At 37.0% G+C, this 18,205-nt stretch overlaps 1 protein-coding gene across 2 annotated transcripts in view; it reads right to left on the bottom strand.

The window, feature by feature from the left end:
• REEP3 (receptor accessory protein 3) overlaps positions 1 to 18,205 on the bottom strand; it is a 96,223-nt gene that overhangs the window by 48,989 nt on the left and 29,029 nt on the right. For both annotated transcript variants that reach the window (XM_059397503.1, XM_059397505.1), the window contains exon 2: positions 724 to 796. In XM_059397503.1, coding sequence (XP_059253486.1) covers positions 724 to 796 — 73 coding nt within the window. The remainder of the gene's footprint in view (positions 1 to 723; positions 797 to 18,205) is intronic.

The following is an 18,205-nucleotide window of genomic DNA, read 5'->3' as shown; positions in this document are numbered from 1 at the left end:
CATGACCCTGAGATCACTACCTGAGCTGAAATCAAGAGTCTGAAGCCAAGCCAACTGAATCACCCAGATGCCCCTCTCCAGTTAACTTTTAATAAGTATTTAACATACCTGTGTTAGCTGCCTGTCTACCTTATGGATAAGGCTTCTTCAGTAGGCAATTGTTCAACAGTAGGCAATTAATAGCTAAGTTTTGGGAGTTAAAAAAATTATATTCAGACTTCCCACTGTGGGGGAACCCCTGTGTTGTTCAAGCATCAACTGTAGAGTCTGATTTAAGAAGAAAAAGGACTGCAGTTGTCAGTAGTGATGAGGTATTCGTGTATTTAAATCAATTAAAAAGTGACATAACAGCTATGAAAAAAAGGAAAAAAGTTTGGGGTGAGAAAGAATTATGTTCTCAGTCTACCTATAAATTCACAGGCTAAAAAACAGTCCACCCAACTTCTTAACCTGGAACTTCCACAAAAAGAATAAGAGATCCCATTACGCACCTGGAAATCCTACACTTACTTAAATGCCAACTGACAGTGAACTTATTTTTGAAACTCCACTTTAGAATTGTATTCAAAATCAGTTTATGAAGTTAATGAAGTTAGTCTTTTAATTTATGTAACATTTTTATCCAAAAACATTATCCCAGCTATTTCTAAAATAATGATTTTTCTATCTTGTATATCATAGATTCATTAAGCTAAACTTAATCACTCATAAATCTATACTTACATATTCTTTCACGTTTTTTGTTTTCACAGCTTTGTAGGAATAATATGCAGGATAAAGCATTCCAAACACCAACCTAAAAGTAAAAAGTAGAAGACTAATCAAATACAATAATGCTTTTAACTGCTTATAAAAACTTTACCTAATAAGAAGAAAAGTAGAAACTACATGGGAAACATACAATGGTGTAAATTTGTTAAATGCAAATTTGTGCACAAACTAAATCCACTCAGAAAGCAAAAGTAAAAATACTCTTTTTTTTTTTTTTTTAAATGAAGAGGATTTCAATATTCTAGGTATGGTATGGGAAAATTTAATATTTTCAAAATTATCATTTAAAAAAACGTTCTCATTGTACACCTGAAATTAATAACACATTATACTTGAATTTAAAAATAAAACCTTTGTCATCACAAAAAAGTCTATGGTTCCTTGAACATTTGGAAAATGCAGAAAATCACCAAAAATAAAAATCGTCCTAACCCAACCAGAGAGAACAGCAGGCAACATTTTATTATATGCAAATTCTACTTTTTGTCCACATGTAATATTCCCAAAACCTAAATCTAACACATGTTATATGCAACATGTTGTGTGTCACACATAACTTGTAATATAAAAGTGGTCCTTCACTGTATTTTAAGAAGTACTGGCTTCTAATTATAATGATGGTACTGTCAATACGTGATATATTACAACATGCATTAAAATATTCTCTTTAAACATTTATAAAATGCTTAAATCATTAACAGGATTTAATTTAACTCCATCTGTTAAGATTACTTTGCCAAATCGCAGATCCAACAGATATGTACAATCACACATACAATGAAAGGAAAGACCCAAAAATGGAACAACACATACACAAGGCTTACAATTGGCATTTTCAGGTACTACATCATGGAGTTTTTTGCCCTCAAATATTCTACGTATGTATTCTTAATACCTTCATTACATTCCTCATTGAGATTCTCTTAGTTTTATTTAAATAATCCCATAAAAGAGGCTTTTGGTTGATTCCAGGTTTTTGCGATTGCACATAACATAAAAACAGTTCTCTGTCCATTATACTCATTTACTCGTTAGGATGTTGCTGCTTCAAAGAGCACGTACATTTTTACCTCACATCAAAATGCCCTCCAGAGAAGCAGTTCCACTTTTACACTCCTATACATTGCTGATCATTGGCATCATTATTTAAAAAAATGAGAAAATGTGCCAGCTAAGTAGGAGAAAAATAATCTCACAGATGTTTTAATATACATTCCTGAAAACCAGTAAACATGACTTTCTGAAGTGTTTACTGGCTTTTTGATGCACATGGTATATGATATCCTGTTCTATACTCTTCAGAACTATTTAAAATATTCTGGAATAGTTTTAATTTTACAGAGAAGTTGGGAATACACTATAGTTACCATAAGCCCTACATGTTTCCCCTCTTACCTATATCTTGCATTAGTATGGTACATTTGTCACAATTCACAAACCAATATTGCTATGTTATTAACTACTGAAGTCCATATTCTATTCAGATTTCTTTAGTTTTTACCTACCATCCTTTTTCTGACCCCAGATCCCATCCAGGATGGCATATTCTATTTACCTATCCTGTCTCCTTAAGTTCTCCGGTTAAAAAGAAAAAGAAAAGAAAAAAATTCTCAGACTTTCCTTGGGAAATAGTTTGACAGTTTTGAGTACTGGTGGATATTGGAGGAGATCCTTTTACTGGAATTTGTCTCATGTTTTCTCATGATTAAATTGAGGTATCAGTTTTTGGGAGGAAAACCATTTCCTATTGTATCAAGGACATGTATCAGCATGATTTATTACTGCTGTTAACCTTGACCAGCAGGCTGAGGTAGGGTTTATCAGACTTCACTGTAAGGTTACTCCCTACCCCACCCCCAACCATGCTGTGGTTCTTGGGAAGCTGCTATGTACAGGCCATAGTTCAGGAAATGATGTTCAATCTTCTTGAATGGAATAACTACACGAATTATCTGAATTTTTCAGCATGGGAGAATTACCTCTTCTCAATTTATTTATTCAGTGATTTATCTATATCAATATGGACTCCCTAGTTTATTTTACACTTCGGGTTTTAACACACTAGTACTTCATTCTGCTGCTCAAGGCTTTGAGCACCAAGATCTTTCAGTTTGCTCCTGCGTCCCTCAGACAGACCTATAATTGTGAGGTTTATATGTTTGTTTGTTTTTCTGAACAATATGCTACTTTCTGGCACTGTATGATGCCCCAGACTCATCCAATGTATATCCTGCCTCATTCCTATAATCAGTCATTTCTCCAAGGAGTCTTGGTGCCTTTCACTGGAGGGTGGTATTTAAGACAAAGTTCTGGGTGCTACATTCCTCACTGTTACTGGAGTGTTGTAGATTCTAGGTCCTTCTTTGTCTCTTTGCATATTGAGTAATATCTGTCTAGGTTCTTGTTATCTTCTGAGAGTGTTTTAGTATTGTTGTTTGATACTGTTTTGGTATTATTTACATATTGCTAAAAATCTGTGCTGAACTATGTTTGTTGGGCTGTCATTAAATAGGTACCACAGAGTAGTGCCTGGGTGGCCCAGGGTCCTGGGATCAAGCCCCATATCAGGCTCCCTTCTCAGCAGAGAGCTTGCTTCTCCCTTTCTCCATCTGTTGGTCCCCCTGCTTGTGCTCTCTCTCTGTAAAGTAAATAAATAAAACCTTAAAAACAAAACAAAACAAAAAACCACAGATAGGATGGCTTAAGCAATAGATACTTATTTTCTCATAGTTCTGCAGGCTAGAAGGCCAAAAGCAAGGTGTTGGTGGGTTTGGTTTCTTTTGAGGCCTTTCTCCTTGGATTTGTAATGGTCACTTTCTCACTGTGTCCTCAGATGGTCATCTCTTAGTCTGTGTAACCTCTTTCTTCTAAGAACACTAGTCCCATTGGATTAAGACATCTCAAAGACCTCATTTTAACTTAATCACTTTCTTTAATCTTTTATCTCCAAATACAGTCACATTCTGAGATACTAGGGATTAGGCCTTCATATGAATTTGGGAGACACAATTCAGCCCATAACACCCATATTTATGAAGTTTTACATTAAATAGGTGTTTGCATTTATAGTAAATAAGCTTGTCTTACCCTGAAAATGAGTATCTACATTCCTATATTTTTAGTTCATTTATAGTTTATTTTTTGGTGGGGGAAGGATAGTAAATCCCTAGTGACTTTGCTATTCCTCATAAACATGAGCCCTGGGTTTGAGGCTGATGTCACCAGCTCAAAGGATGCCAAATCTTCTGCTGGCGATTTTATCTTCACCAACTGGAAGCCACATCATTAACAATCTCTGCCTTACCTAACACCACCCCGTGAAGCTACTTCAGCAGAAGCCAATCCACAGACACTGGATGCCGCATTTTTTTTAGCCACAGAACCTAGGGATTTACGATGTGGCACAGGGGCTATCCAGAACAGTGAGTTCCGAGAAAGCAACAAACCTTAAGAACTGAGGGGCCAATCAAAACACAACTTCGAAGTCTGTTGTATTCATCCCCATGGCTGATACAATGTACAGATTCTGAAGCGAGACATCGTAGTTCTATTTACATACTCAAGTTAACTTCATTCTACTTTGTATTTCCCTTTAGAATTTGGATACAATCAATGAATTATCTTCCATAAGCCTTCCAACCCAGCACAACTGCACTTAAATTCAATGTGAGACTCTTCATCACTATCACTCTTGACTCCTCCTTCCTTTGCTGTAATATCTAACCCAGTCCTTTTGGCTTTTCCCTAGTGAGAGTCCAAGAATCCATCTTCCTATTTTATTTTCAAACCCATGGCCAATGATACATTTAGGTTCATGCCATCTCCTCTGACTTAACAGTATAATTTCCCAACACATGCCTCTGGCTCCAATGTCAAATCAATCTTCCTAATACACCTGCTGCACTGCCTTTGCTTAAAGACTTTAATAGTTGGCCTCCTTACCACCTTGTTGACCAGCCCCTGTGGTTGCTCATCAGAACATAATTTGAAAACCTCTTCCTTATATAAGCCATCTGTTCCAACATGGTTTCCTCAATATGCCTCTTTTCCAGCCCCCTGCTCAGTTAATGCCTTTTTTCTTCAAGATTTACCACTCCTCCATAGACTTCTAAATTGTTTTTGAATTTTAGAATTTGTCAGGATTAATTATTTCACCTTTAGTATATTATAGGTTATATATGTATTTTTCAATGTAACTGACTTCCAAAACATAATTTTCTCACATATTGTAAGGATTTGGTACTAGTTGTTACTATGCTTATAGGTGGTTTATTTTTTAACCTCTGTATTGAATAGAACCAGTTAAATGAATAAACACAACATCCCCTAATACCTAACTCTTATAAGAGTAGAAAACAATAATACATTTCATTTGGAACATGGGAAAAATTAAATGTCTTAGTAAACAGCGAGAGAATTTTTAAGGACCACCACTATTATAATTTATTGCTGCTCTAATGTGAATATTACTGAGTAATTTATTACTAACATCTGTAATATTTTCTAGGTGTTGTTTTTTTTCTGGTTTATTTTCTTTAATACTGGGTCCTACTCTGGATGTTTGCAACCTGGGAGGTCGGGCATAAAGCCAAACCATGAGCACAGGGTATAAAATCAAGTAGTTTATTTTAAAAGGCCACCTACAAGATAAACTCATGGTTTATAAAGAAAGTGTTTGCTACAAATGAAATTCACCTATAAATTTGAATACTGTTTCAGTTATAGAGGCAGGAAAAAATAGTTACTCATTTCCTCTTAATCTTTTTTCTGCCTAAAGAAGGAAAACTTTGCCAAAATACTCCCAATACCTTTCCCTCCCACTAAGGTAAAGTTTTCTATATTTACACTGGCTCTACTGAAAAATTTGTACTACTTTAAAAAAGAAATTTTATGCAAATGTATAGTAGAGATGGCCCTTGTTTTGTATTTCACATATGAAAAATACTTAATGGCTATTTCCTAGACAGATGTTCAGACATAAATCCATCCTTCACCAAAACTGTCTTAGAGAAGACAGTATTGTTCAAAGATGAGTCTCAGAAGCAACTAGTAAGAGTGCTCTTAGTTCTAGAAGTAATAAAGTCGTTAATGCATAAAAATTACCAGTATTCCATTAAAAATTGATTAAAGCTTTTCCTTAAGATTCTCAACACAGCTTATGCTAGAATTTTTAGACAACATTAAAAAAAAAAGACAAAAATCACTAGTAATTCCATTACTGAATGAACCATCTTTTTTGTCGAATGCTATTCCACACATTTACATATATTACAGTTTTTATCAAATGTTCTTAAATCTGAACTGCCATTCTCCTGAATGATTTAAAAACCTTAATGCACCAATAAAAATTCAATTCAGTAACAAAATTCACTGAGGGTTAACTGACCTCTAAAGAAGTTACAAAACACTAATTCTAAGGATTTAAACTTTATTATCATTCTTTTAAAAAATGATTATGAAATATGAAAGTCTATAGTATAGAAACAAGAGTATTAATATAATCCCCCTCTACCTATCACCCAGTTTTAAGAATTATTAATATTGATCCTTAACATTTTGGTATGATCTTTTCCATTTTTTTCTACAATATCTTTAAAAAATACTATTTTAAAACATAATTAACATATTTAAAGACAGTATTTAGGAATATTATTTTGAAAATAATTAAAATATAATTAAAACATAATTAACTGACATCTTAGAGCATATAGACTTTTTAAAAAATATATTTTATTTATTTATTTGAGAGAGAGACAGCGAGAGAGAGCATGAGGAGAAGGTCAGAGGAGAAGCAGACTCCTTGTGGAGCTGGGAGCCCAATGCAGGACTGGATCCCGGGACTCCGGAATCTTTACATATCCTTAAAGAACGTCATTTAAAAACTACAGGGGGGATGCCTGGGTGGCTCAGTGGGTTAAGCCACTGCCTTCATGAAGCTCAGGTTATGATCCCAGAGTCCTGGGATTGAGCCCCGCATCAGGCTCCTTGCTTGGCAGGGAACCTGCTTCTCTCTCTGCCTCTGTCTACCTCTCTGCCTGCTTGTGTGCTCTCTCTTTCTCTTCTCTGACAAATAAATAAAATCTTAAAAAAAAAAACTACAGGGTATTATATTCCCTCATATGGGTGAAAGTCATTCAAATCCTTTCCTGTGTTTACTATTTTAGTGAATGCTATGGTGAACAATCTTTCTATGGGTACTAATGAGAGCAATTTTGACATTTATATGATGTAGGATATCAAGTACTTTCCAAATATTGCTGCAGTTAATTCTCACAATAATATCCAGATATAGGTATGACTTTCATACCTACTTTACAGAAGTGAAGACAGAGGCTGACAGAAGTTAAACTACTGCCACACACCTTGCAAGCTTATTGTCTGGATTCAAAGCATGCACTCTCATTCCAAAATCCACATTTAAAAATCAGTTTTCATTTCCTAATGATATCCTACACATGGAATAACTAGTTCAAAGGGTTTGAAATTTCAAGGGTTTTTAAAATATATTACCAAACTGTTCTTTAAAAGAGTAGCATCAATTCATATTCTTATAGGGAAATACTCATTTAGGGTCTATTTTTAATAGGATTAGAAAAATCAGATAGTGGGCATTTTTTTTTTTTTTTTTTTTTTGACAGAGGAACTGATTCTGAGATATAGATTAAAACAATCATATTCTCTCCTTAAAAAAAAAAAACAAAACAAAACCCAGGGGCGCCTGGGTGGCTCAGTGGTTAAAGCCTCTGCCTTTGGCTCAGGTCGTGATTCCAGGGTCCTGGGATCAAGCCCCACATCGAGCTCTCTGCTCAGCAGGGAGCCTACTTCCTCTTTCTGACTGCCTCTCTGCCTACTTGTAATCTCTGTCTCAAATAAATAAATAAAATCTTAAAAACAACAACAAAAAAACAAAACCCAAAACATTATAGCTGATGATATTAACATTTCTGAACTACTTTAATTTCCCTTAAGACTGTCTTTAGATAATAAATTCCCTCTTTAATAATATAAGAGGGGGCACCTGGGTGGCTCAGTGGGTTAAAGCCTTTGCCTTCGGCTCAGGTCATGATCCCAGGGTTCTGGGATCGAGCCCCACATCAGGTTCTCTTCCATGGGGATCCTGCTTCCTCCTCTCTCTCTTTCTGCCTGCCTCTCTGCCTACTTGTGATCTCTGTCTGTCAAATAAATAAATAAAATCTTTAAAAAAAAAAAAAAGAAAAAAATAATATAAGAGAATTTAAATTGCACTTTGCTAAAAGTAAATGCAACAAATAGCTTGTTGCCAATAATCTAAACTATATGATAGTAATATGATACCAATACATAATAAGACAATGCACCTATAGAACTACTTGGCAAATTTTCCTTATTCCAGCGCTTTTAGAATCATACTCCCATACAAACAAAAATTAGTAATGATAGTGTTCTAGTAGACTAAAGGACTGAAAACTAAAAACAATGAGACTAGAGATGAACTAAAATGGGTTACCAAATATTAAATAACAAAATAAACTACAGAATCAAAAATCAGAATGACAAAAGACCGATGGACCAGGCTGTTAGGATGAGTCAGTCATAATTAACATAGATACTGAATACACTCTCAAAGAGCAATATAAAATACAACACTCCAGGCCCTTCTCAAAGACCATGGGGGTGCAGGGCTGGCTCAGTCGGTACAGCGTGGCACTCCTGATCTCAGAGTTCTAAGTTCAAGCTCCACGCTGGATGAAGAGATTACTTAAAAATACAATCTTAGGGAAGCCTGGGTGGCTCAGTGGGTTAAGCCACTGCCTTTGGCTCAGGTCATGATCCCAGGGTCTTGGGATCGAGTTCTACATTGGGCTCCTTGCTCGGTGGGGAGCCGGTTTCTTGCCGGTTTTTTGCCTCTGCCTGCCACTCTCCTGCTTGTGTGTACTCTCTCTCTCTCTGGCAAATAAATGAATAAATAAAATCTTAAAAAAAATACAATCTTAAAAAAAAAAGGACTATCAGCCCCACTTGTCTGTAATCTACTTTACACTAGAGACTGTCCGAGACCAGTGAAATTTACACAAGATAGCCTGGTCTAAGGGTGGCAAAGCTGCAGAAGTTTCTCTGCTGTTCTCCATTCCTCCAAACAGATGGCTAGTCATTCGCTGTACTCCCTTCCACTGACCCCGGCCTCAGCATCCTCTTTAGCACAGCCCCTTAAACCCACTCACACCATCTAAGGACAGGAGCTGAGTGGTCTTATTTGCCATCATTTATCATCCTTATTCTAAATCTTTACTCCTTAAGGTGGTGTCATTCTAAATTTGAATCAAGCTTGACCACCTGGTTATCTCTGAGGAACAATAGGAGGATAACAGTTTAGACTGTTATACCTATATCCTTTAGGGGAAAAGTCATTTCAACTGAGATGCTTTTTAATATCACATTCTTATTTTTTTCTTGATGTATAGGAAACAGCCGTATGAAACCCACGGCTCTAAATACTAGAGGAATAGTGTTCAGGGCATTGTCTATTAGTATCCCTATGTGTGAATTTTCATGTATGAGGTCTTCTTTGGAACTCTGTACAATGCAATGTTTAGCTTAACAGTCTTTTGTTGCTCATAAATTTAACATAGGTAACTAACTTAAAGAACATACGAATGCAAATGCAAAGTTAAGTCTTTTCCATTTTGACACACTCTAGTTCCCCAAAGATAGGCATGGAAATAAAATCTTGAGTGTTCTATGGTAAAATAATTTAAATATATAAAACATTAAAAGCTGACCATTAATATTCAAACTCATTTTCTAGTTATCTTACTACATTTTAAGTGGTCTTGGAAGTTAACTTCATCTACTCTGTGTGTATGATGGAAATGTTCCCTATGGCAGGTCCTCTTCCCAGCTCCACATTCCAAGACCTCATATTGGTAGCTTGAAATAGGCCATTATTGTAGGCAAAATTTATATCCGGGAAATTTGCAAATGATAAGAATTCATCCTCTTTCCTCCAGTAGTTAAGCATTAGCAGCACACTAGTACACAGTATCTGTCAGAAAAACCATGAAACACTGTGTACGGGGAATTCACAGAATTTGCTGGAATAAAAAAAGGCAGGTTATTATGACAACCAAGTTTATAAAGGGCTTCATGTGAGACAGAGAAAAAGGGCAAGGATTTTCTGCCCTTTATCACAGTTCACTTTAATTCTGTTTGAATATTAGGTCTCTAATATTAACAAAGACTCTTGTGAATTTTCAAAATAGGGTCAGACTCTTAAATGATAAGGTATCCTAGAAACTATCTATAACAATAGCTTCCTGACTTTTTCCAAAGCAGTATTTTTCTTCCAGAGAAAATTCGCCTTAGGAAATTCAAATAAAACAGATGTGAATAAAAGGCAAATATAAGGGGCCCCTGGGTGGCCCAGTTGTTAGGCAGCTGCCTTCGGCTTGGGTCATGATCCCAGGGTTTCGGGATCAAGGCCCACAGTGGAAAGCCTGCTTCTTCCTCTCCCACTCCCCCTGCTTGTATTCCTTCTCTTGCTTGCTGTGTCTCTCTGTCAAATAAATAAATAAAATCTTTAAACAGAAAGAAAAGGCAAATATAATTAAGTTGTCCTTAGAGAACTCAATTTCATTGATCCTAGAATCCTCTGAGGAATCCTCAAGTTAAAACTACTTGGTTTTCTCGGGAGAGAGTAAGAGATTGAGATTGAGAGAGAATGCACGTGGTTGGGCGGGGGGCAGGGTTGTACAGAGAGAGAGGAAGGAGAGGAACTTTAAGCAGGCTCCACACTCAGCCCGGAGTCCCATGGGTGCTTGATCCCAGGACACCAAGATCATGACTAAGCCAAAAACCGAGAGTTGGATGCTTAACCGACTGAGCCACCCAGGCACACTGCCCACCTTCTGAATTACTTGAAAAGCATCCTCTACAAATGGTTTAGCTTCCAAATGAATCCATGTGTAAGAACCAATTGGGAATGAGAATCTCTGGAAGTGGGGTCCAAGAACTTGAATTTCTGAGTTCTGCATCTTCAGCAAACCTAAGGTGTGACAATATTCTTAGTTTGGTTTTGGATTAAAACTGATTATGATTAAGCAATGCGCTATCAGTATCATAAGCTGGTTTTGGTGTAACAGAATTTTTTAAACTAATGTGAAGATAACTACAGGCGAGCTTAACTTCTGACAAACTTTGTCCTTACTCAGACACTAAAACAGATTATAAGGGAAAAGAGGAAGAGTTACAATATACTAAAATTTAATATCCAATAAAAAATAAAATTAATATTTAAACTTAATCTTTTGAAAATAATGAATTTATGCCTATTTAAGTCCAAATGATTGCAACTAGTGCAAGGCCCAATAACACACTGTACCTGTATATTCTTCCTACTTGAGTCATTATGCTACTGTTTAAGCAGCCATTGTGGAGCAGAAGTTTGTGCACGATCACTGCCAAAATGATATGTAACTTCTGTCCTCTGTGAATTTCGAGAAGGATCTGTTGCAAAGAATCTCTGCTAGTAGAGAATTGCCATTCCGTAAAACAACAGTGAAGTGGCCATCAGGTAACGACAGTCTTGAAGAAAATTATGAAAATTACATACAGAAAGAAAAAGTCAAACCCATGAGAAAACCCCAAATCCTGAATTCTGTAACCAATGATACAAGTTTAAAACTGCCAAGGAGAGCTAAAGACAGTAAAAATTCCTTTGAAAGTCCTTATGCATGTTTTAATTATAGTCATCAAGCACTAGGAAGCTTGGAATTTTCATGTTGTCAGAGCTGAACTTCTAATTTTACTCCAGAGCTTCTCATTTCTACTCTAAAAGAAGAGCTAAAGATAACACTAGGAGAAAGAAATTGGTCCACAGCAAATCAGGCTGGTACTTCATCCTCACACTCTCTTCCCTAGCCACCCACACCCCTTCCCACCACTAGGACCTACTAGGTGCTAGACCCAAACCAAAGAAAAATGTTTAAAAAGTATGCTGAACTCCTCAGAGTACATTACAGAACCAGGGGCTGGAAACCCTTGAAGCCCTCAAGTAACCTTGCATCCTGTGGGCAGAGTTCCACAGAATGTGGGGACTGTCATCTATTATATGAACCAATCTCCAGCATTCCCCAGTTTGCCAGGTATAAATGTTCTGAGTGTCACCACAAATAAACTCCCAGTTGATAAACATAAGGGTCAGGGACATTGAGGAACTTCTGAATTCAGCATCCAGCAAGCGTCAAAGCCAAAATATAATAAACACAACTTCTAATTTTAAGAGTTGTGCTCTTCTTGCTAGAGCAAAAACACTTTGTACTTCATGTAACGCATAACCCACTGTAGGTGGATGCCCAGTATTAGTTGAAGTCAATATTCAGAGGTTACTTAAGTAATTGTGGCCCGCCAATACACTATTGTCGTATGTAAAAAGATGTCTGAGGGGCACCTGGGTGACTCAGAGGGCTAAGCCTCTGCCTTCAGTTCCAAGTCATGATTTCAGGGTCCTGGGATCGAGCCCCACATCTAGCTCTCTGCTCAGCAGGGAGCCTGCTTCCTCCTCTCTCTCTGCCTGCCTGCTTGTGATCTTTCTCTCTCTATCAAATAAATAAATAAAATCTTAAAAAAAAAAAAAGATGTCTGAGACCCATTTTTTGATTGTGTACAAAGTCTACACAGAGGAATACCACCATCTTTCGTCAGCATTTACACACTCTCCAATTCCTATGAAACTGGTTAGGAGCCTATACCAGATGGGGTTAAGAATTACTCCACCATCTGACCAACCCAAGACTCCTGAGTTAATTCTGAACTCAGAGGAACTGCTTTCTTCATTTAGCCCCTTCAGCACAGGATATATTGAAACCCAAACTTAGCATTAGCTCCATGAACATTAAAGATACAAGAGTTTGGTTGTAATCTAAGGTCTAAAAAAAGCTTCTTGTGAAGAAAAAGAACACACAAACCACTACTACTGAAAATGCTGGGAAAGTTTTCTGTTTTAAAGTACATGCCTCAACACAAATAAATGAGTAAAGGAAAGCCATAAATCTGGATTCGACCTGTTCTCTGGCGGTCACTGGGTACCACATTGAGTATGAAGTGAACTTCCCTGAATTGAACTCAGCCCTAGAAGTGCTGCCAAGTCCTCCCAATGGACACTTCCGTGTGGCTTGGGTTGCACAGCAGTCAACTCCAGTCACCTCACAGATGCACGTGTCAACCTTGCCAGGCCCCACCCACTCTAAAGGGAATTTAGAATTCTGCTTTAAAATAATCTTAATTCCAAAAATAATAAATTTAAAAAAAATTTCTTAGCCACAGGCTCATATGAAGGCAGAAGGTTATGTGCATATTAGCACTCAAACCCTCATAAAGCATCCATGAAATTCTATTGTGTAGCAGTATAACCTGTCTTGCTAAAATTCATAGTATGTTTTTGGTTTTGCGATAATTTTGCAAAAATGGAGTCTTACTGACTCTTAGTTTTAAAAATCATCCCTGTTTCCCCAGTGTTAAAAATAGCCTACATTTGAAGCAAAAGTTATGACACATTTTTAGCCATCAAACCATAATGGGTGGGGGAGGGTATTAAAAAATCAAAGCTATAACAAAAAAATCTTAATTCCTCTCTAGTGCACAAGACCAGGTTATCACTGATGGTATACGATATACTACACACTGCGTCTTCTAGCACTAAGGACACATCTGAGAACTCTCCATCGCTTTCTAATCAAAACGAAACTTGCAGTGATTAGGAAACATTCCACTTTTATATTTCTTAAACCACTTCATTTCATTCATTCAAATCTTTCTAGGACCTCCAGTATCTCTGACTCAGAGATTTTTAAATTTCCCCTTCATGCCTCACCTTGGAGCTAGAACAATCTCCCTCGTTCCACTGGCACCCTTCATGGTACGACCTCTCATTAATGAGGTTGAAAGGTTTGACTCCTTATTTTGTACAGCAAACAAATAACAGAAATTTTAATGTTCTGATTATTTTTGTAACCTAAACTATTCTTTATGTCCTCCTCTCTTGGGTGGTCAACTGATTAGAGAATGTCTAAGCCCTTTTTTTTTGTAAAAGAAAATTACAGGGGGAACTTTATACTGTCTTGGGCAGCTCACCAACAGAAAAAGAAAGCAAACATGTGCCACAAGAACTACACCACCACCTAATTTAATCCTGACATTAGTGATTACAGCACAAAACCAGCATGCTGGTTGGTTGGTACTATGAAGCCCTCGGCCTCTTTTGAAACATCAAACATTATTTCACGAAAAGCAGTTTTGGATGAACATACTCCCAGTTGTGAGAAATGGTGTAGTCTCCACCAACTGTGACTTTGCTGTGTTTTGCTCCTTAAAAAACATGTACAAGTGATTAAACAGGGAGCCTGGGTGGCTCAGTTGGTTTAGTGACTGCCTTTGGCCCAGGTCATGATCCTGGAGTCCTGAATCGAGTCCTGCATTGGGCTCCTTGTTCAGCAGGGTGTCTGCTTCTCCCTCTGACCCTCCCCCTTCTCGTGCTCTCTCTCTCTCATTGTCTCTCAAATAAATAAAGTCTCTAAACAAAAAAAATAAGATAAACAAGTGATTAAACAAAGGGCAGCTATCTATCCATTTCTAAGGAAAGGGGCCTTAAAATTCTTCCTCATCAGGGGAATGTTGTATGTTAAAGAGACTAAAGAGAAATGACAATTTAATGCAACATGTCATCTCTGATTGGCTTCTGCATTAAGAATGACAGTGCAGCTACATGATGAATTATTAGGGCAATTTGAGCAATTTGAATATGAACCATCTCAATAATGTTATTTTTTAGGTGATATTAGTCTTGTGGCTATAAAAGAATGCCCTTGTTTAGGAGACCTAATAATTAGGACTGAGTGTCATAATATCTTCAACTTTCTAAAAATTTTTAATTTTAATTTAGATTTAGATTTACAGAAAAACTGACGATAGTACAGATACTTCTCGTCTATCACTATGCAGTTTCTGCTATTAAAAATCTTATATTAGAATGGAACATTTGCACAACTGATGAACCATTAACAACACATTAGTATTAATTAAAGTTCATACTTCATTCAGATTTGCTTAGTTTCTACATCTATCTAGTTTAGGATACCATCTGGGATCCCACCCCATTTAGCACATTACATTTATTCATCATAGGTTGCCCTAGGCTCCTCAGAAAGTTTCTCAAGCCTTTCTTATTTTTGATGACTTGACAGTTAGGAGTGCTGGTCAAGTATTTTTTTAGAATGACCCTGAGTTGGGATTTTTCCTTTATTTTTTTGTCAGGATTTGATTGGGGATAAGGGTTTATATCACAAACATGATATAACATCTTTATCACATATCAAGAATGTGTCCAATTAATATGACTTCCTCACTTACGACGTTAACCACGATCACCTGATTGCAGCAGTATTTGTCCGCAAAGTTACTAAACACCCCCCTGAAACCCTGCCCCACTTCCCATATAGTATTTTTTGGAAGAAAATTACTATCTACAGCTTATGCTTATGGAGTGGCAAGTTATGTTCTACCACCTTGAAGGCAGAGTATCTTCATACATTATTTAGAATTCTCTTATATGGGAGATTTTTCTATTTCCCCCAGTCATTTAATCACTCGTTATTTTTATCAGTATGAACTCATGGATATTTATTGTGCACTTTGGGTTCTATTACAATAGTGCTTTATTTTGTTGCTCAGATTGTTCCAGATTTGGTCATTGGATCTCTTTCAGTTGGCTCCATGTCCCTTCGACATACACCATCATTGTTCTTATTTTTATCTTTTTTGAGCACTTTGTTACTTTCTGGCACTATAAGATGGTCCAGGCTCGTCTTGCATACTTTTTTGTCCCATTCCTAAAATCAGCTATTTTGCCAAGGAGCCCTGGTTCCTTTTATTGGAAAATGTATGTGAAACTAAGATCTGGGTATGCTACTACTAGAGTATTTTTTTTTTTTTTAAGATTTTATTTATTTGGGAGAGATAGAGAGAGAGCATAAAAGTGGCGAGGGGGGAGGGGGACAGAGAGGCAGGCTCCTCACTGAGCAGAGTTCCTCCCCCCACCACCCCGAAGAACTCAATCCCAGGACCCTGCCTGCGATCATGGAGACGCTTAACCAAATGAACCACCCAGGTGCCTCCTTACTAGAGTATTATTGATTCTAGACCCTCTTTTGTCTATTTTATATCTTAACCAATATTTTTCTAGTATCTTTTGATTTTGGTTATGAATTTTGCTAACATGAACATGTTTTTTGTGAATCTTTATATTAAGTAAATTTGCATTTGTATTTGTGTGTGTGTGTGTGTTTTATACTGAGAGCAAGTAACTATCTCTTTATATTTTTAGTTCATTTATAGTTTAATTTCTTGTGGTGGGGGAATGGGCAATAAATCCTTGGTGAGTTTGTTATCACTCACAAAGATGAGCCTTGGGTTTGGGGCTGATGTCACCAGCTCGAAGGAACACCAAGTCTTCTGCTGGGGATTTTATCTTCACCAACTGGAAGCCACATCATTAACAATCTCTGCCTTACCTAACAACACTGCCCTGTGAAGCTACTTTAGCAGAAGCCAATCCACAGACACTGGATTTTTAACCTAGCCACAGAACCTAGGGCTTTACGATGTAAGACGGGCAGGGGCTATCCAGCCTAGTGAGTTCTGAGAAAGCAACAAACCTTAATTAAGAACTGAGGTGCCAACCAAAACACAATGTCCAGGTCTGCTGTATTCACCTCCACAGCTGATAAAAGGTACAGATCCCGCAGTGAGCCATCGTAGTTCCAGTTTACATATTCAAGCTAATTTCATTCTACTTTGTATTTCCCTTTAGAACTTGGATATAATCAATGAATTATCTTCCATATGCCTTACAACCCAGTACCACTGCATTTAAATTCAACATGAAATTCTGAAAAACAAAACAAAAAACCTTTACAATCCTTATTTTATTCATAAATTATAATTATGATGATGATGTTCTTTTGTAAAGCTGAAGACCTTAAAAGACATTTTGTATTACATTGCCATGAAAAAGCCTCTTTATATTTTGTTACTCTGGAGTGGTGTCAGCTCACTTGTTCTGTTCGGATTTGGTAGCAAGATTATTTCTTTTTTTTTTTTTAATGCTTAATTCTTTCCTTTTTTAAAAAAAATTGAGATGTAGTTTACCTAAAACATAATAGTTTCAGATGTGCATCATAACAATTTGATACTTGCATATATAGCAAAACAGTCACAGGAAGTCTAACACAATTAGAACACAGAAAGTTTTTTCATGTGATGAAAACTTTTTAGATCTACACTCAACAACTTTCTTTTTTTATTTTTATTTTTTAACAGATTTTATTTGAGAGAGAGAGAGAGAACAAGTAGGGGGAGCAGCAGGCAGAGGGAGAGGGAGAAGTAGGATCCCTAGCTGAGTAGGGAGCCTGACGTGGGGCTCAATCCCAGGACCCCGGGATCATGACCTGAGCCGAAAGCAGAAACATAACCAACTGAGCCACCCAGGTGCCCGTCCCTCACCTTTACCCATTTCAATCAGGGATCTTTGAGTTCTCCTTCCCCTCCATCCAATCTGTAACCCAGTCCTATTGGTTTTTCCCTGGTTAGAGTCCAAGCATCCATTTTCATCATCAATGTTCAAAACCAGTAGTGGTCAGTGATACCTTTAGGTTCATGGATCTCATCTGACTTACTAAATAATTTCCTAACACAAACCCTTGGCTCCAGTGTCAGATCAATCTTCCTAATACACCTGCTGCACTGCTTTGCTTTAGGACTTCTTACCCCCTTGTCCACCAGCCTCTGAAGGGCTCATCAGAACATAATTTGAAAACCACTGCTTTATATAAACCACATGTTCCAACATGGTTTCCTAAACACACCTCCAGTATTTCTGCTTCAGTCTGGGGAGTGTGTGTTTCCAGCCTGCATGCCTCTCTCCCTCATCTTTTCTCTTTTCCACATGGTCTCCCTGTGCTTATTTGTCACCATCCATTCCAACAAAGAGAAACATTTAGTTAATTGTTTAATTCAAGGAAACATGCATAATGGTTTGAAAATTGTTAACCCATATTTTCATGGGCTACAACTTTGCCAACCAGAGTACAGTGCCATTTAGAGTTCTTTCTTACCTTAGTCTTATAGCCTCTGATTATTTTGCAAGTTACTTAGATCAGCACCTTTTCCCTCCACTCCCTTCAACAAAGTTAATACATTTATATCGATTATTTTGTCACATTTAGCATCTTGTCCCGATTTCTCAGTCTCCTAAAATGTTATTTTAAAAATCTGCATAATTAAAGGTTTCTTTGTGCTGTAAGGTTGTATGAGTTTTGACAAATGAACAATGTCATATATGCACCATTATAGTATCCTATGCAACAGTTTTATTGCCCTATTAAAACCCTCGGGAGTCATCTAT

The sequence above is a fragment of the Mustela nigripes genome, chromosome 4 (assembly GCF_022355385.1).
Source record: "Mustela nigripes isolate SB6536 chromosome 4, MUSNIG.SB6536, whole genome shotgun sequence".
NCBI classification, from domain to species: Eukaryota; Metazoa; Chordata; class Mammalia; order Carnivora; family Mustelidae; genus Mustela; species Mustela nigripes.
The sequence above is the reverse complement of the archived record's forward strand: the minus strand, read 5'-3'. Positions and strand labels throughout refer to the sequence as shown.